Here is a 24,665-nt window from a genome sequence, read left to right as displayed (position 1 = left end):
GCTGCATTGGTTATAGAAAATGAGCATGGGGTTGTCCAGAGAAGGCTCTCACTAGCCCATATAAAATTACTTGGACGGCAAATTCTGCCTGACCCTACTAGCACATAGGACATCTACAGCAAGGAGGGGAAGTCAGGGGAAATCCCATGTAGTTTCCCACCCGATCAGAAACTGCTGCCAATAAGGTTCCAGGGAATGAGCAAAAACTCCCCAGATAGTTTAATAATCTAAGATACTGGCATGGGTGAATCATGGAATATGTGTGTTCAAAGCGGTGTCTAGCATAGCTGAGGAACTCATTAAATGCTCCTATTAATATGTGTGCCTTATGTAGCATCTTTTTTCTTAAGAGGAAAAAGATATCTTTAGGGGGTTTTCCCCACTCAGTTGGGTTCTCAAATATGTAAAATAAAGATGTTTTTTGCATGAGTGGAACATATATAAAGGACTCTCCCAAGCGCTTAGTACCGTGCTATGCATCATTGTCATCATCAATGGTATTTATTGAGCACTTACCATTTAGTGCAGAACAGTGTACTAAATGCTTGGGAGAGTACAATATCTATATGTGCACTCGTTTATACATTGTATATGTAGAGTGTGTGTCTGTGTGTGTGTGCATATGTGTGTGTGTATAAAAACCTTCACCAAGGTACTTTTGTTTGTGGATCGATCAGGATAGGGCATGATCCAAATACTTGAAAGTCTGAATTGTCCAGAGAGACAGGTTTGTCTCCAATTCTCTACCCCTCTGTTTCAAAAATAATCCTTATGAACTGGAGACTCAGGTAAGCAGGGACAATAATAATAAATGCAAGTGTGCTGATTTTTCCAATGTGGGAATGAACCTGGATATTATGTTTGATTAAAACAATTAAAATAATTGACTTGGAGATCCTTGCTTACAGACTGCAAACATCAGTGAGACCTTCCTTATTAATGAATCAGCACCAATTGATGATGTTTGCCTTTGCTGCAAGGAAAATAAATTTGACCTTGGCTTTGTCACTGTTGTTAGTGCCCAGGGAATGTTAAATGGTGAGATACAAGATACCGAGCAGCATGATGTAGTGGATAGAGCACGGGCCTGGGATTCAGAAGGTCATGGGTTGTAATCCCACCTCTGCCACTTGTCTGCTGTGTGGTCTTGGGCAAGTCACTTCACTTCTCTTTGCCTCAATTACCTCATCTGTAAAATGGGGATTAAGACTGGGAGCTCTTAAGTGGGACAGGGATTGTGTCTGACCCTATTTGCTTGTATCCGCCCCAGTGCTTAGTACAGTGCCTGGCTCATAGTAAGCACTTAACAAATACCACAATTATTATTATTAATTATTTTTATTTTCACTTGGGCCCAGTTCAGGAAAAACCCTCTCCAGCTAGGATTCAATCATTGCCTTTGTAGTGGATTTCTGTATTTGGGAATGGTAAATAGCATCCAGTTCACCCATCAGTGAGTGAGTCTTTGTGGCCCTGTAATAACCTTTTAAAGAGTAGAATTTATTGGGAAAAAAATGGATGCTACCTTTAATATTTTGCTGCACAAATGATGTCATTATATTGATTAATGTAAAAAGCCTCAATTTTGCTTTTTCTTAATGTTTTCCTTTCAAGAACATGTCACAGGAACACATCCCACAACTAGAGAGATGTTGGCAGTTTATTCCAGACCCTTAGAAATGACTCATCTGAGTCATCTATTTTCTTTCCATCTCCCAAGAGGCTCATTCACAATCTCCATATTTCCCCTTGAAGGGTGGCACTGTCAGGATTAATTAAGCGATCTTTATACAGCCTAGAGGATGAACTGATAAAGTACATTGCTATTGTCCTGGGCAGAAAAAAATACTGCAAACCTTCCAAGATCCTTGTACACAAGCACCTTATAAATTGCACCAAATAACCACAAGCAGGATGATTTAGTACCTTTCATTTCTATCCTTTGGTTAATTTTATAGCTAAACTAGAGCCCAAGCCTCATTGTTTTTGTGCATTTCTTCCTTAACCTGTTTTTCCCTGAAACATATCCAGAGTTGGAAGAAAACCTATTTGGCCACTTGAACATTCACAAGTATGCCATTTACAGAGAAAGTGAGACTGGATCAGCTCTTTAATTGATTTTCGTAGTTGAAGTCAACAGACCTTTGCCGTTTAGTAATATTAATTCACCTTATTTGAGCTTGGTCAGGGGCCTGTCAAAGAGCTTTCTATATGATTCTTTAATATGCCTTTGAAGAAGAGTAGAGGAATATGGGATTAATTTTCTAACCATGTCCAAGGGAGGGAAATGTGAGTATAAGCAATTTTATAGGAGCTCATCCCAGAGATTTGGAAAGGAAAGTGAAGAACTGTTTATCTTTTCAGAACTGTTGGGGGAATTTTTTGTAAGTGGAATAAAAGCCCATGGGATAACATTGGAACATGGAGGTTCCATATGTGACAGGCCGTCACTTTCCCCACCCAAAAAACCTTCACATCTCCTCCAGGAGGTCTTCCCAGATTAAGTCCTGTTTTCCCTTACACAAATTAAGCGCTCAATAAATGCAATTGATGGAGTCCCCTACTTCCTCCTTTTGCATCGCCTCTGCACTTACAGCTGTACCCTTCTTAAGCATTTGATATTAACCCCACCCTCAGCCCTACAGCATTTGTGTACAGATTGATAATTTAGGTATTTATATCAGTGTCTGCCTCCTCCTCTAGACTGTCAGCATTGTGGGGATGGAACTTGTCTACCAACTCTGTTGTACTCTTCCAAGCGTGTAGTACAGTGCTTGGCACCCAGGAAGTGCTTAATACCATTGATTGATTAGCACCTCCAATTCTTAGGGAAAAAACCTAGTCTCTTTAATGACCAAAAGACTCATTCATTCAATAGTATTTATTGAGCACTTAATGTGTGCAGAGCACTGTACTAAGCACTTGGGGAAATACAATACAACAAGAAACGATGACATTCCCTGCCCACAATGAGCTCACAGACTAGAGTCGAGGAGACAGACATCAATACAGATAAATAAAACTCAGAACCTAGGCTTTATTTAATTTAGAAATCAAGCCCCATGTTGCTTCTTATGTATCATTCTAAAATCTGAATACGATTTAGTTGTTTTCAGAATTAAAAACCAAGGCATCACCTTTAAATCCTGAGGGAAGGAATTGGGCACACACTATCTGGGAACCGTGTGCTAGTTCCCTATGGGCCCAGGGAAGACTCTCAGGCCAAGGACCCAGATTCAGATTGACACTATCAAACCTGCCATCTCTAAATCAGTCAGTCAATCACTGGTATTTATTGAGCACTTACTGTGTGCAGAGCTCTGAACCAAACCCCTGGGGGAGTAAAGTATTACAGAGTTGGTAGACATGTTCCCTGCCCACGACAACCTTACAATCTAGTGGGGGAGCTAGACATGAATATAAATAAATAAATCATGGTTATGGCTGAGTAGGGGGTGAACAAAGAGAGCAAATCAGGGCAACACAAAAGGGAGACGAGACGCAACACGAGACGAGTGATGGGTAGATCTCAGAAGTTCACCTTGTCAGAATTGAGTTTGCTAGAGTATTACATCTTTTGAAGTATTTTGAGGCTATATGGATTCAAGTTAGGGATTATTGGTGCTGATCAATTGTATAGTAGTGGTGACCTGTTGTACAAAATTGTGGTTTCAAAGGGTTTCTACCAAGGACCTCTTAATCTTTGTATTTCACACATCCTGTCTTTTTCCTTTCTTTTTCTAAGAAGCCTCTTCCTGCATTTCCCAAAACCAATGTCTGGAAGATGAGGTAAAATGAGTTTTGGGTTTCAGATGAGGTCTTGAAAAGCAATAACTCACATATCGGGCAGGAAGCCATATAAAGAAATTTGACGTCTTTTAACATCAATGTCTGATCTCCAACACCACCCTGTTGTAAACTGATGAAATAAAAGAAACCTAGGCTGTAAAGCTGATTTTTCAGAAAATTGAAATAGCTATCCTAACAATAGAAATTGGATTAACAGATGTTACGTTCAAATTCTGTGCCATGGGTAGAATGGATTATGCTTGTTTTGGTGCACATTTAGACATTGTAGATTGACTGAGAAGATCACTCTGCAGATAGGTCATCAAATACATTTTCTTACAATGAGAGGAGAATAGGGACTGAAACTTTATGAGACATTCGTTTTTTTGTGGTTAAAAAAGTCTAATGTTCGAAGGCTATCCAGAAAGATTTGCTCACATCTTTGCATAAAGCAACTGTGTGTACACACACACACACACTCGTGCACACAGACACACACACACACACACACTCTCACAGTACACAAAGCTTAATGTCTGTCTCCCTCTCTAATCTTAAGGTCACTGTGGCAGAGAGCATGTCTGACAACTCTGTTGTATTGTATTCTTCCTAGGGCTTAGTACATTGCTCTGCACATAGTAAGTGCTCAGTAGATATTATTTATTGGTTATAATGATGATGATGAGAAGCAGCGAGGCTTAGTGGAAAGAGCACAGGTTTGAGATTCAGAGAACGTGGGTTCTAATCCCTGTTCCGCCACTTGTCTGCTGAGTGACCTTGGGCAAACCACATAACTTCTCTGTGTCTCAGTTACCTCATCCGTAAAATGGGGATTAAGACTTTGAGGCCCACCTGGGATAACCTGATTACTTTGTATCTACCCCAGTGCTTAGAGCAGTGCTTGGCACATAGTAAGTGCTAACAAATGCCATAATTATTAATTATTTTGATGATGATGATGAATGGTTGAGAAGGTGATTATAGACCTTGTCTTTGATAGCCTTTCCTATTAGTGGGCACTGGAAATGAGAGTAAAATGGGACGAGAAGTTCCAAGTATCCCCCCCTTCCCTCTGCGCACTCTTTCCTGAGTGTCTTCATGGCCCTCCTCTCCATTAAAGGCAATCTAGGACCCACATTTGCCCGAGAGGTCCTTACGCCTCTATATTTTTGCCTCACCACAGATGCTCTTGTTTAATTCCGTTTTCTTCTCCATTAGTAGTTTCCCTCCTCCGTAGAGGCTGGGCCCCGTATGTGTTGCCCTATTATAGCACCCAGCACAGCACTGTGTGCTCAGCGTCATTTTATAAATATTATGTGAAGCAGAATGTATAAATAGAGAGGCACTTTCCATCTGAGGGTAAGCGATTGGGCTTCCGTGACGTCTCTGCTTCCAGATGTCCTGATTGTCTGCCCTGAATAGGTACCTGAGCTCTCTTTCCACCCTTCCTATCCCTCTCATCCCATGGGTCTGTGATTGGGAGCCTCCTGAACCAGGTCAGATGGGTTTAGGGCTGAGGTGGGCAGGGGGGTACCACCCAACCATGTAGGCATAAGGAGGAAAGGTATTTGGTATTCACCCCACCCTAAGGCCCACAGCACTTATATACCTACCTATAAATTATATATTATAAAATATTTATTTATATTAATGTCTCTCTCCCTCACTAGACCATAAGCGTGTTGTAATAATAATAATACTTGCGAAAGCAGCGTGGCTTAGTGGATAGAGCACAATCCTGGGAGTCAGAAGGGCCTGGGTTCTAATCCTGTGTCTGCCACAATTCTGCTATGTGACCTTGGGTGAGTCACTTCACTTCTCTGGGCCTCAGTTACCTCATCTGTAAAATGGGGATTGAGAATGTGAGTCTCACATGGGAGAGTGACTGTGTCCAACCTGAGTAACTTGTACCTAGCCTAGTGCTTAAAACAGTGCTTGGCGCATAGTAAGTGCTTAACAAGTACCACTGTTGTTATTATTACTACTACTATTATGTGCCAAGCACTATTTTAATTGCTGGGGTGGACATAGGACAGTCATGCTGGACATAGTCCTTGTCCCACACTGGCACCCCACCCCCAAGTAGGGACTAGGAGCTGACGCCCATTTTACAGATGAGGAAACAGAGGCAAGGGAATTCAAGTGACCTGCCCAAGGTCACACAGCAGACCAGTGATGGAGCAAGGAACATGTCTACCAACTCTGTTACATTGTAGTCTCCCAGGAGCTTAGTACAATACTCTGCATACAGTGAGTGCTCAATAAATATCATTAAGTCATTCGTATTTATTGAGCACTTACTGGGCAGAACACAGTACTAAGCACTTGGGAAAATACAATATAACACATTCCCTGCCCACAGTGAGCTTACAGTCTAGAGGGGGACTACCACTGATTGACTGATTGTTTGATATTCATGAAGAAACCCCAAAGAGAGCTGGTGGAAGACCTCATGGGAGACCCATTCATTCATTCAATCGTATTTATTGAGTGCTCACTGTGAGCAGAGCACTGTATTAAGCTTGAGAGAGTACAATACAGCAATAAATAGTGACATTCTCTGTCCACAACGGCTTACAGTCTGGAGTTGGGGAGACAGATATCAATACAAATAAATAAAAATACAGATATGTACATAAGTGCTGGGCGGCTTTGGGGGGCAAGCAAAGGGAGCAAGTTAGGGTGATGAAGAAGGGAGTGGGGGATGAGGAAAAGTGGGGTTTAGTCTGGGAAGGCCTCTTGGAGGAGATGGGCCTTCAGTAAGGCTCCAAAGGAGGGAGGAGTATTTGCCTATCGGATTTAAGAGGAAGGACAGTCCAGGCCAGAGGCAGGACGTGGGCTAAGGAGATGAGATAGATGATAGAGAAGGGAGAGGGAACTGGGGCAAAGAAGACTCAATTGGGGAAGGCTCAATACAGTGCCTGGTACATAATAAGAGCTAAACCAGTACCATTAAAAAAAAAGTCCTCTTGGAGGAGATGTGCCCTTAATAATGCTTTGAAGGTGAGGAGAGTGGTGGTCTGGCAAAAAGGGAGGGGGGGGAGTTCCAGGCTAGAGGGAGGATGTGGGCAAGGGGTTAGCGGCAAGATAGATGAGATTGGGGCACAGTGAGTAAGTTGGCGCTAGATGAGCCGGGTATGCGGTCTGGGTTCTAGTAGGAAATCATTGAGGTGACATAGGAGGGGGTGAGCTGATTGAGTGCTTCAAAGCCGAAGATAGAGTTTCTGTTGAATGCGGAGGTGGATGGTAGCCACTGGAGGTTCTTGAAGAGTGGGGCGACATGGACTGAACTTATCCTCAGCACTTAGAACAGTGTTTGACATATAGTCAGAGCTTAAATATCACAATTATTATTATCATTAAAGTCAAAATAGCCAGAAATCTAACTAGATATGTTTTATGGTTCAGCATGAGGAAAAGAACATAATAGTGACTTCATGGGGAACGAAGAGCACTTTCTCTCCACCAGAATTCTGGATCTTGAATCACTTTTGCAAAATGAGATGAAGTAATTTAAAAAGGAACTGGCTTTTTAGCATTATGCATGAGAATTGTTTTATGTAGTTAGTGTATGAGTCCTTGGCTGGAAGTTGAAAAGGTATTTTTATTTGTACATGCAGTCTATTTGCTTCTCAATTAATAGTATTGAGGGCCTGATATGCAGAGCACTGTACTAAGCACTTGGGAGAGTAAAGTGCTTAGTAAACATGATCCCGCCCAGCAAGGAGCTTACAAATTAATGGGACAGGCAGACACTAAAATAATTTAGCGAAGAAGGAAAGAGGCTTAAGTATTCAGGTCTATGGGAAGCTACGGTTGAGTGAATGTATTGGTGGCAGTGAAGTGCTAACGTGGCTTTTAGAGAGATGGACCCCAGAGAGATTAGAGATCGGGAAAGATTCCCTGGAGGAGATGTGATTTCAGGTGGGCTTTGAAGATGGGGAGAGCTGTGGTCTGTCGGATCTGAATGGGGAGGGAGTGACAGTCAGGGAGAAGTGTTTGAGCAAGAGGTCACAGGTTGGTAGTGGGAGAGACAAGAGTGTGGGAGAGACAAGAGTGAAGCACAGACAAGAGTGAAGCACAGTGAGTAGGTTAGCTTGAGAGAAACAATGCAAGATGGCCTCTAGTAGGAGAAGAGAGTTGATAAGTAGGAGGAAGGAGGTCAAGTCACTTATGGCCTATGGTCAGGGATTTCTGCTTGGCGTGGAGAGAAATGGGTGATTTCCTCTCTACACTGTAAGTTCATGTGGGAAGGGAACGTGTCCACCAACTTTGTTGTATTGTACTCTCCCAACTCTTAATGCAGTGTTCTACATACCGTAAGCCCTCAATAAATACCATTGATTGATTTTTGAACGGGCAGCAAGATGTGCAGAATGATGTTTTAGCAACATTACATTAGACATCAGAGTTAAGTGTGGATTGGAGAGTGGAGGGAGGGGAGACTGTTACTCCAGTTGTAAATATTTTTTATAGTTGTCTCCCCCTGTTCAAATGCGGTTAGATGGTGAGAGCCTTTGTCCAATCAATATTTAATATTCCCCCCATCCTCAGGCCTTATGTACATATCTTTAAATTATTATAAATTACTTATTCATATAAATGCCTGGCTCCCCCTCTAGACTGTAAGCTCATTATGGGCTGGGAAGTTGTCTGCTAATTCTGTTGGACTATACTCTCCCAAGTGTTTAGAACAGTGCTCTGCACATAGTAAGAGCTTAATAGATGTGATTGATTGATTGATTGATTGATTAGGGAACACGCCACTTTGTTATTCTGCAATTCCCAAGCACCTAGAGTAGCATGCTGCACAAAGTGTGTGCTCCATATGTGCTGCTACTACTACCACCAGTGAGGAGGGTGATGCAGAAATCAATCTGGGTATGACAAGGGCCTGGGCCAAAATGGTGGCCACTTGGATTGAGAGGAGGGGCAGATCTTGGAAATGTTGTGGAGAAAAAACAGGCAGAATTTGATTACATACCAGGGGGAGTGAAACCCCGCTGTGGGCAGGGAATGTGCCTACCAACTCTGTTGTATGGGTTCTCTCCCAATCACTCAGTTCAGTGCTCTGCACACAGTCAGCACTCAGTAAATACCACTGCTGAAAGAGAGGAGTCAAGGAAAATGCCACGATTGCCAGCTTCCGAGATGGGGAGGATGGTGGTGGTGTCAACTGTGATAGGAAGGCTAGGTGGAGAGAGGCAATTACTCTCCCCATCTTCCAAGTCTTATTGAAGGCATATCTCCTCCAAAAGACCTTCCCAGACTAAGCCCCACTTTTCCTCATCTCACATTCCCTTCTGCTACATCCTGACTTGCTCGTCCCCCTGCTCCTAGCCCCACAGCACTTACATATATAGCTGCAATTTTATTTATTTGTACTGTTTGTGTCCCCCCCCCCCCCCAGGACTCTGAGCTCAGTGTGGGCAGGGAATGTCAGTTTATTGTTGTATTATATTTTCCCAAGTGCTTCATACAGTGCTCTGCACACAGTAAGTGCTTAATAAAACAATGGAACGAATGAATGAGAAAGTTTGGGAAGGAAGATGAGGGGTTCTGTTTTGAGATACATTGAGCATAAGGCTAGACTTGCTCGTAGAGATGCCATAAAAGCAGGTGATGATATGAGATTGTAGAGGAGGTGAGAGGGCTAGTGAGGCAGATTTGGGAGTCATAGAGGTGGTTAATGATGATAGTATTTAAGTGCTTACTATGTGCTAGGCACTGTACTAAGTGCTGGGATGGTACAGGCAAATCAAGTTGGATACAATCCCTGACCCATGTGGGGCTCACTGTCTCAATCCCCATTTACAGATGAGGTAACTGAGGCCCAGAGAAGAGAAGTGACTTGCCCAGGGTCACACAGCAAACAACTGGAAGAGCTGGATTAGATCCCATGACCTTGCAGGTTGTTGAAGCTTTGGAAATGGAGAAGCTCCCCAAGGTAGTGATTGTAAAGTGAGAAATGAAGGGGACCCAGGACAGGTCCATTTTCATTTTTGTTCAGGAGAAATAGCATTGCCTCCTCCTACCTTCTTCCTAATTCCTCAATTAAGCAGACTCAGTGTATATCAGAGGATGGTTTCCCGAAGAATCTTCAAATGCACCAAATTCCCCTGTAAAATGGGGATGAAAATTTTGAGCCCCAAGTGGGACAGGGACTGTCTCCAACCCAATTACCTTGTATCTACTCCAGTGCCTAATACAGTGCTTGGCACAAAGTAAGCTCTTAACACATACCATGTCTCGAGACCTCACTGTGGGCAGGAATGTATCTGTTGTTATAGTGTACTCTCCCAAGCACTTAGTACAGTGATTTGCACACAATAAGCACTCAATAAATACAATTGAATGAATGAATATACCACAATTATTATCGTTATTATTTTTATTATTATTATTGCAACTAGTGCTATTTTCTTTTTTGCATCCTTACTTCCTGATCCTTAAGGAGCTTCTGCTTCTCCAGAAACTGCTCAATTCCCAATCACCATGCACCCTGCTTGTCTATCTGCAGCATATAGCTTCCAACTGGAAACAGCATTGTCCACATGCAGTAGGAACTCAATAAATGCCACTCCTACTACTTCAATACTTTTTCCAAGAAGTGTTAGCTTGAAGATTATTCACCGTTTTCAGAATGACTCCCTAACATGCCAAATACAATGAAATTAAGAATGAAGGGAGAATTGGTATTTTAGCTCTTTTTCTTTTAACGTACTTCTCAATCACATCCAGATGGGAACATTCTCTGAATCCTGATGTTCTTCTAGGATGGATTTAGTTAGTGGCACATTCCTGATTTTCAGACAAACAAACACATTCTTCAGAGATCAGGAGTGTTGCTTTTGCAATGAACTTCCTCTACTCACATTAGTCTTCCTTTAATAAATCAGAGTTGCCCAATGGAAGATATTTAAAAACATGGAAAAAATTCCTATGCGTATGTCATGTAGTGAGCATGAGGTGAAAAAAACGATGCTCTGGAATTTGCAAATATTTGCCACCATAAAAGATGTTAGTTACATAATAGCAAAAATGAGATTTTTGGTATTTATGAAGTCAGGGATATGGAATAGCTCTGTATTTTGGCTTCTTGGTGAGTCAGTTTTATAACTAGAAGAAACACTACTTGACTAGGATCAGTGGCATATTTGACTTTCCTTCATTTTCCCAAAAATTTCCATTAATTATACAGGGACACCTGGAATTAGACAGCAGATGTGAAAGTTTTGCCAACAGTGCCCCAAGGGTCCTGTATTCTGCAGATGGATACCAGGATTTCCAGGTCTCTTTCAACCTATTAAGTCAGCTAAAAATGATTCACCCTACCTACCCTTGCACTTTCCTTAGATCATTCCCATGAGATTTATAAGGAGAGAGGTCACATCATTTTGAGGCTCAAAGGGAAGTTCCTGGACATTTGTGCAGCCTGGGACAGTATTTTTAAATCTGGCATGATGCCCTGAGTGAATTGTTTCTGGTGTTGCTCCTTGAGTTCTTTGTTACAGCCCAATATTTGAATTTGCGAGATTTGCGTTTGTTTGTTTTATATCCCCAGCCATCACCCTTACTTTGAACATTCCCACAGTGGTTGAGCGCTTCCTAGTATTGTTGGAGTTTTTCTCTAGAGGGGAAATGATCTCCATCAGATTTTCCTCTGGCAGCCAAATTTCATGCACGAGACCACAGATGACCCAAAGGTTTACTCACGCTTTTACAACTAGATTACTTGGGACTATGTGGTGATATTTTTGTATTAATCTTCTGACCCAAATTGCTGGGCTATGAATGACTTATTCCATTAAAGATTACGCTCTATTTCCAGCTTTCGAAGGTTTAACAACAAGGTGTGCTAAATGTCTGCAAGTACTTTAAAATTTAAGCATTTGGTCTCTAACCTTTATTTCAGGTTGGGCAGTGTGTCTGTTTATCAGGGGTGGTAACTAATTTGGCAATACTCCAACTACTAAGCAGAGCCCAGGAAAGCAGCTTTTATGAACCATCATGTCTTTAACCTGCTTAATGGAAGCAAGGGATTGGAAAGCAACTTTCTTATGTAACGTCGCCTATGTGATGTGTTTCCTGTTTCTGATTATGTGAGAAGCATAAGTCAATTTTCTATTCATCTTACCCTTTGTAAATAACTAATATCCACCCTCCTCGGTGAAATGAGAAGAATAGAGTGGGTCATATACTTATTTTGGACCATGAATACATCTATTACTCATGCAGAGGGCCTCTCCACAATTCAATTCCCACAATTTTTCCAGTTCTTTATTGTCAGTTTTTCAAAAGTCCCTCAAATAGATCTTACTCTACAAAAATTGTTGCTTTTGAAAAAAATCATGATTTTTCTATAAAGCTGAGTAATGTGATCACACAGTTTTCAGTTGAATTAATTACACTTAGATTGCTCAAGTCCAAGCCAGACATCTAGTAAAGAAGATTTATGGCCCTGAGTGGGAGTGTAAGAAATTCAAGAACATTCTTTAAAATTTTCCTACAAACTAAGTTGGTGTTGTTTGAAACAAATTGGACCAGATATCTGACAATTTGAAAACTCCACCCTAACAAAATTTCTGTGAAGTAAAGGTTAATTTAGATCCATTTGGAATTTTACAAGCATGAAGGAAATCTAATGGTTCTTTGATACCTCGATACTAGAGGTTCCTGCAAGGCACTAAGTCAAATTGCTGGGTTTATTGGAAGTTTATCTGGTGAAAATTTTTTTTCAGTAGTTTCCTGAAAGATTTTTCACGTTATTTACTTTTTAATGTTTGCTGTTTCCATAAACTGTTTGAGAATGATGTCACACAGTCGGCTGTGTGACTGTGGGCAAGTCACTTAACTTCTCTGTGCCTCAGTTCCCTCATCTGTAAAATGGGGATTAAGACTGTGAGCCCCACGTGGGACAACCTGATTCCCCTATGTCTACCCCAGCGCTTAGAACAGTGCTCGGCACATAGTAAGCGCTTAACAAATACCAACATTATTATTATTATTATTAATGATGTTACATAACTAGAACAAGGAACTAGACATCCCAGTAGAGGTGTGCTTTTCCCAACTCTTTCCTGCTTTGTGATTTTAACTAATGTTCTTAACTTCCTCTGGTCCAGTTTAGAAAATGAAAATAAGATTTTGTAAAATGCTTTGAGATCCATGGATGCAGGGTAATATAAAGTGCAAAGCACCTTTAAAATATATTGGATGCTTCTGCATGACTTGTCATGTATTGCCCAACCTCATGATTCGTCCAACATTAGAGATTAACTCAATCCCAAATGATCAAGATTTTTATTTTATTTTTGTCTCTTCTCGTATTGGGACAATGCTCCCTTCCTTCAAGCCGAAAACCTGTTCTTAAAATTTTAAAACAATTTTGGTATTGAAACTGGTCCCAAACAGACTTTAGTCTAATTAGTTATGTTTGTCCTTGGTATTTTTTTCATCATTGTTAGAAAGCTGAAATGGGTGGTTATGCAAAGAGGGGCGTAGATACAGGTTTTAATGATTCCTTCACAGCACTAATTCAGTCAACTTGTGCTGATAAAAAAGATAATTTGCTGCTTACCTGTCTTGGTGAGTGATGCCCAAGAGCAGGATTCAGTCTCCAGAACTGCATTTTTAGGTGTGTAATTGTAAAATCTAGTTTCTTTTTAGTTGTTCCCAAGAACGATTCTGCTTATTATCTTCCACTATTTTGGTCACCTGCTTGGCTTTTCCTTCAGAGGAAAAGCAGTATTGGAAGTGAGCTTTGTAAAACCCTTTACTCACTGTGGCCTCTGCCGAGCGGATGAGTAATACAAACCCAAAGGAACTTCCAGCAAAAATTTTCTTTATATAGACTGATTGGTAAAGCCAGGGACAGGCGTGCGCACGCACACACACACACACACACACACACACAGAGCAACAAACTTGCATCTACTTTTCTCTTTGGGACTGAAGAGGAGAATGTAAAAGCATCAAGTATAATTCCCAAGGTTTCTCCTGCACTCAGGGAATGGAAGACTAAAAAGGTGTTACTAAGGTCGAGGGAGGGAGCTGACTCAGGATGCAAACTAAAAGATGAACAACTTCTAGCTAGAAGCTGGATCTATTCCCTGAAGGCGGAACAGAGTCATTTGGACACTGCAAGGAGTTGTTGCCTGCTTGTTATAGAATGGGGAATGCTAATGAAAAACAAAAACCTTTGAAACAAAACAATTTGTACCTCTGGAAGCAAGGTAAGAAACTCACGCGTAGCATCACTTTGCTGAGTGAAGAATCATCCGCTTTGATCGAGTGCTTTGATCTAAAATACACTGAAATGGAAAAGGAACAGGGGGGAAGCCTCCTAGCCAGGAAATTTTTCTACTGATTTTCTATAAGATTGAAACTTTTCCATTTCTTTTTTGGAAAATTAGCAGATATCTCCCAAAGGGGGAAAAAAGCCCAAACAATTTACCTTTAAATGTACTGTTTTGTTGGTATGGTTTGAAATGTAAGGTGTTTTGTGCGTGTTCACTGATAGTTTTCAGTCTTGTTTCTTTTCAAAACCACCAGAACCTGAACCTCTTTGTGATTTGAGAACTGTTGAACTATTACAACTTTTACTACTTATTATTGCTGTTAGTATTATTATTGGACATATTCATTCCTTGGAACTCTTAAGTGTCCTCCAAGCAGTTCAAAGTGCATAATGAAAGCTATCATTTATTTGTAAACATCTGTCTGGGGGAGGGAGGGAGAGGCAGCATCAAATATTATCTGTTGAGCCCCTCACTAAGTGCGTGGCCTCATACTCTTATTATTGTCTTCATTTTACCAAAGAGGAAATGAAAGTGATTGGATATTTTGTCCCAGGTCACCTAGCAGATCAGCAGAAGATCCAGAAATGTAGTGTCAGACCTCAATCCTGTGTGTTTTCCACCAGACTTTGTAGCTGTTGCTATTGAAGATCACTTCTTGATTGAGGGGATGAATGGCCATTATGAATCAGTCCATCAGTCATATTTATTGAGCACTTACTGTGTGCCGAACATTGTACTAAGTGCTTGGGAGAATACAAAATAACAATATAACAGAGTTAATAGACACATTCCCTGCCCACAGTTGGTTGGAAATCTCAGTTGTAGGATGCACTAGTGAAGAGAGTGATTGTGTGATACTGTTTTTTTTAGCTGCATTTAATGCCAGATCATCCATGATCACTCTGGGGAGAAGTAGGATTGAGCAAACATCACAGAAATTAGAGGGTGTTTGGGGAGTTTTTATTTCAGAAGTTCAGTGGATATATTTGTGAACATCTCCACGTTTTCTATCCTTTTAAAATCATTCATTAGATCAGGAAAGGAAACAGTTTAAGAGTTTGGTTCAGAGGAAATTGTATTTTTAAATGATTTTAGATACAAGAACTTTGCTTATCCTTGCTTATACTTTATTGATTGTAGCAGTTAAAACAAGGAGACTGTACTTAACCATCATAAAGAGCAGTGAGTATTCCAAAGGGAATTGTTTGGAAAGGGAATACCCAAATCCACACCTGAAGTCAATTTGTCCATGACTTGCACCTCTTTCACAGATTGGGTCAACAGGAAGCTATTAGTAGCTTGCCATTCAAAATGTGGTTATTTTCAGATCTGAAGAGATTTGGCTTTATCACTGAGTCCAGCTTCCCAAATAGAACAGATGGACTAACCCTCAAGTGGGACTTAATGATTTTATTCATTTCTGTTAACTTGTGTTTTGGAAATGGGAAGTGATGAGAAGCAGCGTAGCCTAGTGGATAGAGCCTGACCCTGGGAGTCAGAAAGACCTGGGTTCTAATCCCAGCTCTGCCACTTGTCTGCTGTATGACTGTGGACAAGTCATTTTACTTCTCTGTGCCTCAGTTCCCTTACCTATAAATGGGGATTAAGACTGTTAGCTCCATGTGGGACAAGGACTGTGTCCTACCCAATTTGCTTGTACCCCCTGCCAACCTCCCAGTGCTTAGTAGTCTATCTGGTACAGAGTAAGTGCTTAACAAATACTATAATTATTAAAGCAGAAATTTAGCAGCCAGTTAAAATGAGTTCTAGCCCTGTTAGTAATGACAGTTTCAGAACACAATTTTTAACGTAGTATAGAAATTGCTTTTCTCAAAACATTGTTTTATCAATGACTCCAGCTGGCTGAGAATATCGATTTCATCAGAAAAGAGGACAGGCTTTAGTTAGGTTCCTCTCTCTCTCTCTCTGTCTCTACCTGAAAGGGGCAGTCTCTTCATCACCACTGGAACTACTGTAAGCTAATTGAGCAGTGACCATTTCAGCTACGGAGAAGCCCATGCTGTTTGCTCTTTCACTAACTTCGCTGATTCCTTCCATTGTAAAATAAATTCAATCAGTTGGAAGAAATGTTCTTCATTGATGGCCCTAACCTTTGAGCTTGGGTGACATTTCATTTCATTAGCCAGGTCATGGGTGCTGGAAAACCTGTCACCGTTGAATCAAAACAGGTTTTCCTCAATGGAGCTTGGGGTAGGCAGAATTGAGAATTTAAAACCTGAGGGAAAATAAACTCACCTTTTTCGGTAATAGAGACTCTTTTCTTCTTGTGGGTTCTTAGCTCTTTTGAATTGCCAATGCCTCCATATGTTTTTTGTTTGTTTCAAATGGCATTTGTTCAGCTCTTACTATGTGCCAGGCACTGTACTAAGCTCTTGGGTAGATATAAGCTAATCAGGTTGGACACAGTCCGTGTCCCACTTGGGATTCACAGTCTCAATCCCTGTTTTATAGATGAGGTAACTGAAACATGGAGAAGTTACGCAACTTGACCAAGATAACATAGCAGACAAATAGCAGAGCTGGTATTAGAACACAGGTCCTTTCTGACTCCCAGGGCTGAGCTCTAGCCCTTAGGCCACACTGCTTCTCTATGTTTTTAGTCATCTTACTCTTTGAGGTCATTTCTTCCTCTGCATCCTGGGAGAGCAATAAAGGGGTGCTAGGAGACTTGGGTAGAGATCAGTACAATACTATACTTTTTTTGGTAGTATGAGGCTTAGGAAGTATAGTTTGGAATTCATTGCCATCTCTTGTGTAAAATGAGGTATAGTAGATTTCCATAATTACTGGCGCAGTTCAATGGGTATTTTACAAGACTTGGCTCTTGAGAACAAACTGTGGGCAGAAATGTGTCTGGAATTTTTTTTTAATTGCAGCAATAATTACAAGATGAGGGCATATCTTGGTCAAAAATCCCAGTAAGCAAGGGGCCTCCAGTGCTTGGTAGCTGGAAATGTTAACAGTTTGCATGTTTATACACAGAGTGGGTGTGAATGAATGAAATTAACACCTTTCAAAGCAAGAGCATTTTATAGCAATGCCTTCTTAGAAAAGGGCTAAATTGGGGGAATTGATGTGCTGGGGTGGGGTTGAGAATTTGGCTACTAAGAAAGTTGACTCACAAGGCTAATACCTCTTGTACTTCTGTTGTGGGAAACAAATTGAACATTTAATGGCTTTATTACCAGAAATTTGCTGTGGGGCTTGTCTATACTATAGAGTTTTATTCAATGAAAAGAGCTGCCTTCTGTAACAACATCACCTGGAAACACATTCTCCTTGTAGCTCCTTGAATCTGAAAAGGCTGATGTTGACTGAAAAAGATCACTGTGGGTTCTGTAGTGTGATTTTGCAGCTCTTTCTCCACAAACTACCATAGCCTGACCTCTAATGAAAAGCTGTGAGTGGCTGCTATTTCTTGATGATATTGGCACATTAAATCACAGCTAAAATGTGGGACAGCAAATACTTTTCACCAGTTGAGTCTACACCCAATTTTGTAACAGTGATGTATCTGAGGGCAAGTATCTGAGGGCAGGGCGTGTCAGTAGCCTAAATAATAATTACAGTATTTATTAAATGCTTACTATGTTGCAAGCACTGTTCTAAGCACTAGTTTGTTAAGCGCTTACTAACAGGCACTGTACTAAGCGCTGGAGTGGGTACAAGGAAATTGTGCAGGATACAGTCCCTGTCCCACGTGGGGCTCACATTCGCAATCCCCAATTTACAGATAAGGTAACTGAGGCCTGGAGAAGTGAAGTGACTTGCCCAAGGTCACACAGCAGAAATAAATACAATATTGGCTCTATGGGTCAAATTTCAATTAAAATGGTTACTTTCAACCAAAGTCAGCTGTGTTTTAAGCCCTGGGCTTTGGGGCTGTGTTAATTTTCATGGTTGGAATAGAATGAGAGGTCATTTTCATACCATGATGATATAATCATTTACTATTGTCAAGTGAATTTGACTCTACTGTGTTTTCAAAACACAGAGGTTTTGTTGGTCAAACAAATCTGAGCAAGTATCTTATAACCTTATGAAAGTAAACTCAAAACTCCATGCTTAGTTTTGTATTTTAAGGACCTAACTTCTCTGTATTCATTTCTAATCTGGTTTAGCCATCACAAAAGCACTGTCAGATGCATGGAGCAGGATTCCATTTATGAAAAGTGTTGTGAAACGTATTCTGACTCCAGCTGTCAGCTAGACTGGAGATAGACCTTGTTGGAAATAGAAGCATGTAAGCCAAGAAGCTAAAAGGGCTTCCTTGGTTCCCAATAGACCTCTTTTCACAGAGATTCTGGTCAGGAAAACGCTAGTCAGCGAAGCAGCATGACCTAGTGGAAAAAGCCTCGGCCTGGGGAATCAGAGGACCTGGGTTTTAATCCCAGTTCTGCCACTTGCCAGCTGTGTGACCTTGGGCAAATCACTTCACTTTCCTTTGCCTCAGTTGCCTCATCCGTTAAATGGGGATTAGGACTGTGAGCCTCTGCCTGTCACATAGAAATAATACTAATAATAATGTTGGTATTTGCTAAGTGCTTACTATGTGCCAAGCGCTGTTCTAAGCGCTAGAGGAGATACAGGGTAATCAGATTGTCCCATGAGAGGCTTACAGTCTTAATCCCCATTTTACAGAGGAGGTAACTGAGGCACCGAGAAGTGAAGTGACTTGCCCAAAGTCACCCAGCTGACAGGTGGCAGAGCTGAGATTAGAACCCATGACCTGTGACTCCTAAGCCCGTGCTCTTTCCACTGAGCCACGCTGAAAAAGTACTTAACAAATATAATTATTACTAATGTAACTTATTGCTAATCATAAATCTCATAAAGTGATCGTCTAGAAACCTGGAGTTAAAAGATATGTAAAATATATCAGGGAAGCACATAATCACAGTTTTCAGCCCTCCACCTATTTTTTAAATGATATTAAGCACTTACTCTGTCTCTGGCACTGTACTAAGCACTGGGGTAGATATAAGCTAAGCAGGTTGGACACAGTCCCTGTCCCACATGGGGTTCACAACCTTAATCTTCATTTTGCAGATGAGGGAACTGAAGCACAGAGTGACTTGCCCAAGCTCACAGAGCAGACAAATGGCAGAGCTGGGATTAGAATCCAGATCCTTCTGACTCCCAGGCCCGTGCTGTCTCCACTGGGTCACCCCACAAAAATTAATGAGATTGTAAAGTTTGCTATTTTTACATAAAAGGGTAGTATGAGTACAAAAATTATTAATACTATCATGATCATTATTAAACTATTAACACTGGGTGACTAACTAGAAATAACATCCTGCTCTTGACCGACTGACTCAACAAACTTTTCCATTGCACACACATGACAGGTCATGGATTTAAATGTTAATACTATTAAAAAGCTTGTTGTTAGGGTAGTTGAGTCAACAAATACTGAACCAAAATATTTTCTGCTGATTTATCGAGCTACTATGAAGAGCTACCAATTTAGATCAGCAAGCTCTTGGGCAAGGACAGTTTCTGGACATTTGGAGCCTTTTGGTGCTCCTGTTCTAGCAGTAACAGTAGTTAGTAGTGTGGTACCTGCTTCCCAAGGCATACTTCATTCAGGACTTGATTCCAATTAAGCTTTAATGTTAAGACAAAAGATCTGCAAGGATAAAAGTTTAACTATGCCTACTCTTCAATCTTTAAATGCTTTAATGTTAACTTCTTTAACTTACAAGTATTTAGTCCATGATAGATTTATTCCAGTTAAGTGAACAATCACATGTAGGAAATAAGGATGGTAACTGTGAAGGAATTTTTCTCATGAGAATTTTGGGGTGTGAGTTTGGGTGGGGAGAAGGGAAGGGAAGGAAACTTCACATTATAGTTAGATAATCCTTCTATATTTGAAACAATATCTGTTCCTGGCCACTAACCGTAGGATATGTTTTACCCTGGGAATGTGGATAAAATGTATTCTCTGTTCGTGATTTCTTTTCAGCTCTATAGAGGGTGTAGCCATTGTTTAAGGGAGTAACAATGGCAGCAGGCCAATTGATATCCAACGTCCACTTGTGGATTGTTTAATGGATGTATTATTTCAAAAGTCACGAAATTAAAATGCAGGCTCTTCATTTTCAATTTAAATCAGTTTTTACCAGTTTTTCCGCAAATATACTCTTTTCTCCCGATTTTGTATTTACTTAATTACATCAGTGTAAACTCTAGGATCAAGACCAATTTTATTTTGGATCCTAAGATGTGTCAAATAATTGAGTTGAAGAGTCAGTAGTAGTGGTAATGATATTTATTAACTTGTGAGCAGGCAACGTGTCTGCCAAATGTGTTATATTGTACTTTCCCAAGCTCTTAGCACAGTGCTCTGAACACAGTAAGCATTCGATAAATACGGTCGATTGATTAACTGCTTACTGCGTGCAGAGCACTCTACTAAGCACTGGGAAAGAATACATAGGTGGGAATTGGACAGACGGAGGATACCTGGGTCCCATTCTGATCAAGCGGTAGGGATCAGGGAATGTTCCCTGGAGACTAGTTTGGGTCTAAGGAGAGATTCAGGAGCCCCTCCTTCCAGCAACACTTTTGGATTTGGAGTGGGGACCAGGAGTATTTTTAGCCTGGCCTCCTTCTGAGTCCAGAGCAGCTGGCAAGAGAGAGAATGTCTGGGTTTGTGACCCAAAATAAATTTTAATATCTACCTAGGAATATCACAGCCTCCCCCTTTTGGCCCCCATTCACCAATAAATGGAGGGCTTGTAATGTAGGTAACATTGTAAAAATGAGGTCTTAGTTGCAGGCTGATTCCAGTAGTTGTGCCTCAACTACAGGGATTGTGTCTATTATAGTATTGTACTCTCCTAAGTGCTTAGTACAGTGCTTTGCACACTGTAAGCGCTCAATAAATATGAATGAATGAGCTACGGTAGTCCTCCACAGCAGCCTGGAATGCCTTTCCCCTTCAGCTTTGCCAGGCCAAGTCCTTTCTAAAATGTCACCTTCTAAGAGGCATTCCCCAATAAATTCCCCTCCTTTCCCATCATATCATTTCTCCCAACCACCTCAGCACCCTTATCCCCTTATCTGCTGTTTATTTTTTAATAGCAGTAATATAATAATAATAATTGTGTTATTTGTTAAGCGCTTACTATGTATCAAGCACTATAGTAGATACAAGATCATCAGGTCCCCCACATGGGACTCACAGTCTAAGTAGGAGTGGAGAACAAGTATTGAACCCCTATTTTGCAGCTAACAGAACTGAAGCATGGAGGAGTGAAGTAACTTGCCCAAGATCACAAAGCAGGATGACAGAGGAGTGCAGATTAGAACCCAGATCGTAGTGCAGATTAGAACCCAGATCTCTGACTCCTAATCGAGTGCTCTTTCCACTAGGCCACATGGCATCACCGCACCGCTTCTCTCATTTATCATTGTTATTCATTCGATTGTATTCATAGGTGCCAAGTCTGTGGGGTCAGTGGCTGCCACAGGTTTTTGAATGGATCTCCCAGCCTTACCCACCCCAGGTTTCTGGGTAGTGTGGCCTAGTGGATAGAGTCTGGTCCTGGGAGTCAAAAGGACCTGGGTTCTAATTCTGGCTCCACCACTTGTCTGCAGTGTGACCTTGGGCAAGTCACTTCACTTCACTATGCCTCAATTACCTCACCTCTAAAATGGGGATTAAGATTGTGAGCCCCTTGTGGGACATGGACTGCGTCCAACTTGATTAGCTTTTATCTACCCCAGTGCTTAGTACTGTGCCCGGCATATATGGTGACTTTTGGACCTATAAATTCTTTGAATCCCATTTCCCTCACAGTCCTCTTCCCACTAAAATCTTTGACTCCTTTTGCCTTTTTGCCCCACACTCCTAATGAAAAATTGGCACCTAGGCTAGGGTTTGTTTTGAGTCCTCTTTTCACACTCTTTTAACATTTTTGTCAGTTATTATTGGCTGTTCTTCTCTACTGAATTGTGGACTCCTTCAGGGCAGGGATTACACTGTATTCGCCTTCTCTCTGTCCCCCAAACACCTCATAGGTGGTTCTGTTCACAGTAGACATTCCATAAATAACTACTGATGGTGATGACTGGAGATGAAGAAAGCATTATCACTGCAGGGTAATATTAATTTCTTTTATCTCTGACATGGAAATGGTGTGTTGCTTCTCGATGCACATTCACTTGGATGTGCAACTCTGTCCAGTCAAATGGAAATCCGAGCTCAACATTAAATTCCATCCAGGTCACTGTGATCGTCATTCTCAGAGGCAAGGGGGTTGAAATGGGAGCATGTCACTGAGGGAGGGTGTGGATATCTCCGACCCTGGAAATCTTTAAAAACAAAAACACCAAAAAAAGCCTCACATACCCAAAACCAACCACCTGTCCTAAATAGTTTATTCATTTCCCTGCCTAAAGGCAGGAGGCTGAGCAAGATAATTTTGCAGCTCCCTCCCAGACCTATAGTTCCAACTTTCTTAGAGATCCCTCTAGGCTGTAAGCCTGTTCTGGGCGAGAATGTGTCTGCCAACTCTTTTATATTGTACTCTCCCAAGCACTTAGTACAGTGCTCTGCACACAGTAAGGACTCAAGCAATGGAAAGCAATGTGACCTGATAGAGTATGGACCTGGGAGTCAGAAGATCATGGATTCTAATTCTGGCTCTGCCGCTTGTCTGCTGTGTGACCTTGGACAAGTCACTTCACCTCTCTGGGCCTCAGTCACCTCATATGTAAAATGGGGATTGAGACTGTGAGTCTCATGTGGGACAGGGATTGGGTCCAACCCAATTTGCTTGTATCCTCCCCAGCACTTATTTCAGTGCCTAGCACATAGTAAGAGTTTAACAAATGCCATATCATTATTATTATTAATAATGCCAATAAATATTTGCCATCTGTGGAACTCAGACCCATCCGATCAGCACCATTCTCCAAGCAGGCGATAGGCATCCTTTTCAGCTGACTGGAGTGTCTGGTGGAGAACAACCCATCAGTTTCTCATTAGTTACAAATAGGCACTGGGCATTTTTAATAATACATTCCATTGCTTCTACAAATTGTACTTGGTTCCTCTGTTGCCTCAAATTACAGTAATCAGCATCTCCAGTGGGAAAGCAGCTATTTTACATCTCTTTAATGGCTCATTTCTCTGTTTATTATTTACTGTCCCGGGCAGTTCCTAAACCAAGCCAGAACACATCTCGATCAGGTATTACAACTGTGGCAAGGCACAGGGGCAGTTTCTTTGGCAGTGGAAGGGTTGCTGATGAGGGAATGTTTCCCACTTTTCCACCTGCCAGCCCTGTCTCATTAACTTTTCTCAGTTGGTTTCTGAATCACAGTTTTGGTAAATAAGATATATTGTTGAAAGGAAGGAAAATGGCTCCCAGAATTAGTCTTGCATCTCAGTGCACAGCCACAGTGGAGAGCTGAGTCAGTAGTTTGAACACTAAAATATGTTTGTTCTTGTTTTTCTGATTTGATACCTATTTTATGGGCTGTGAATCTATGCAGTCTATTCCATTCTAGTCCAAGCTTCTAATCAGGCCCTATAGGGATGCAGAACATTTCGTTAGAATATCTTGTTCCTCCTGCTTAAAGCAGTCCACAGATTAAAGAAGCCCCAGGCATATATTCTCCTCCACCCTATCCCTTAAGACTCTTTGGAAGATGCCCAAATTCCAATGAACGTAGCTCAGGATATTCCTCAGCTCACTGGCTATTAAAGTTGAGTAATTTAGGGTCACTTCATCTCTTTTGGACAAGCAATGTATGCCTTCTGTCTAGTTTTCTGGTGATTACCTTTGCCACACTAGAATTACCTAGACTGAGCCCCTTGGGGGACAGGGACTGTGCCCAAAGTGATAACCTTGTATCTTCCCCAGCGCTTAGACCAGCACTTGGCACAAAGTGAGTGCTTAACAAATACCAGAATTATTATTATAATTATTAATTGATTTTTCTCTCCATTCATCGCTTTCACTCTCCTTTCTGGCAAGTCCGCATTCTTTTCGTTCTCACGATTGTATCTCATTCATTTTCAGTAGAATGCAAATCATATAGTCCAGCTACAAAATGTCCTAGGTAGTTCTGAGTACGGTGCTGTGGGCTTAGGATGCTTTGTGGCATGGCTTTCTTGTGTGGGGCTAAGCGAAAACATGGGTTATGAAATTTAATTTGTACATCCTTTCATGAACAAATTCCCTTTGAAAGAAGGATATTAGTGTTCATTTATGGAGGATTATCTGCACATTGTCAGGGTTTTTAATGCAATGGCTATAGTTATATTCTCTTAATTGACCTCTGTGAGCATGTCACAGCCCCCTAATTTGCAGCTTATTCTGAGCATTGCCCCATTTCCATTTATACTGATAACTTTTCTGGCCTCAAGGCTATGGCATCTGCTGTCCACTCAATGCTAATTAAGAAAGCAGCATGAGAGGTGGGTCTGTGCCATGATCAGATCGAATCTCTTCACCCCCAGCTCTCTTCCTCTACCCATGCTAGAACGTGGTTTGACCTTCTTTGGCAAATGCTCATTTTAAGGACATTTTGATT

At 41.2% G+C, this 24,665-nt stretch overlaps 1 protein-coding gene across 8 annotated transcripts in view; it reads left to right on the top strand.

Moving 5' to 3' along the window:
* RAPGEF1 (Rap guanine nucleotide exchange factor 1) overlaps positions 1-24,665 on the top strand; it is a 152,217-nt gene that overhangs the window by 10,950 nt on the left and 116,602 nt on the right. For 2 of the 8 annotated variants that reach the window (XM_029061994.2, XM_029061993.2), the window contains exon 1: positions 13,792-14,024. The exons of 1 other annotated variant lie outside the window; for it this stretch is intronic. In XM_029061994.2, coding sequence (XP_028917827.1) covers positions 13,961-14,024 — 64 coding nt within the window. In that variant the 5' untranslated portion in view covers positions 13,792-13,960. Of the gene's footprint in view, positions 1-13,788; positions 14,025-24,665 lie in introns of those variants that run through there. 5 more of the 8 variants (XM_039911776.1, XM_029061998.2, XM_029061997.2 and 2 more) reach the window with 5 other exon arrangements.

The sequence above is a fragment of the Ornithorhynchus anatinus genome, chromosome 4 (genome assembly GCF_004115215.2).
Source record: "Ornithorhynchus anatinus isolate Pmale09 chromosome 4, mOrnAna1.pri.v4, whole genome shotgun sequence".
NCBI lineage: Eukaryota > Metazoa > Chordata > Mammalia > Monotremata > Ornithorhynchidae > Ornithorhynchus > Ornithorhynchus anatinus.
The sequence above is the reverse complement of the archived record's forward strand: the minus strand, read 5'-3'. Positions and strand labels throughout refer to the sequence as shown.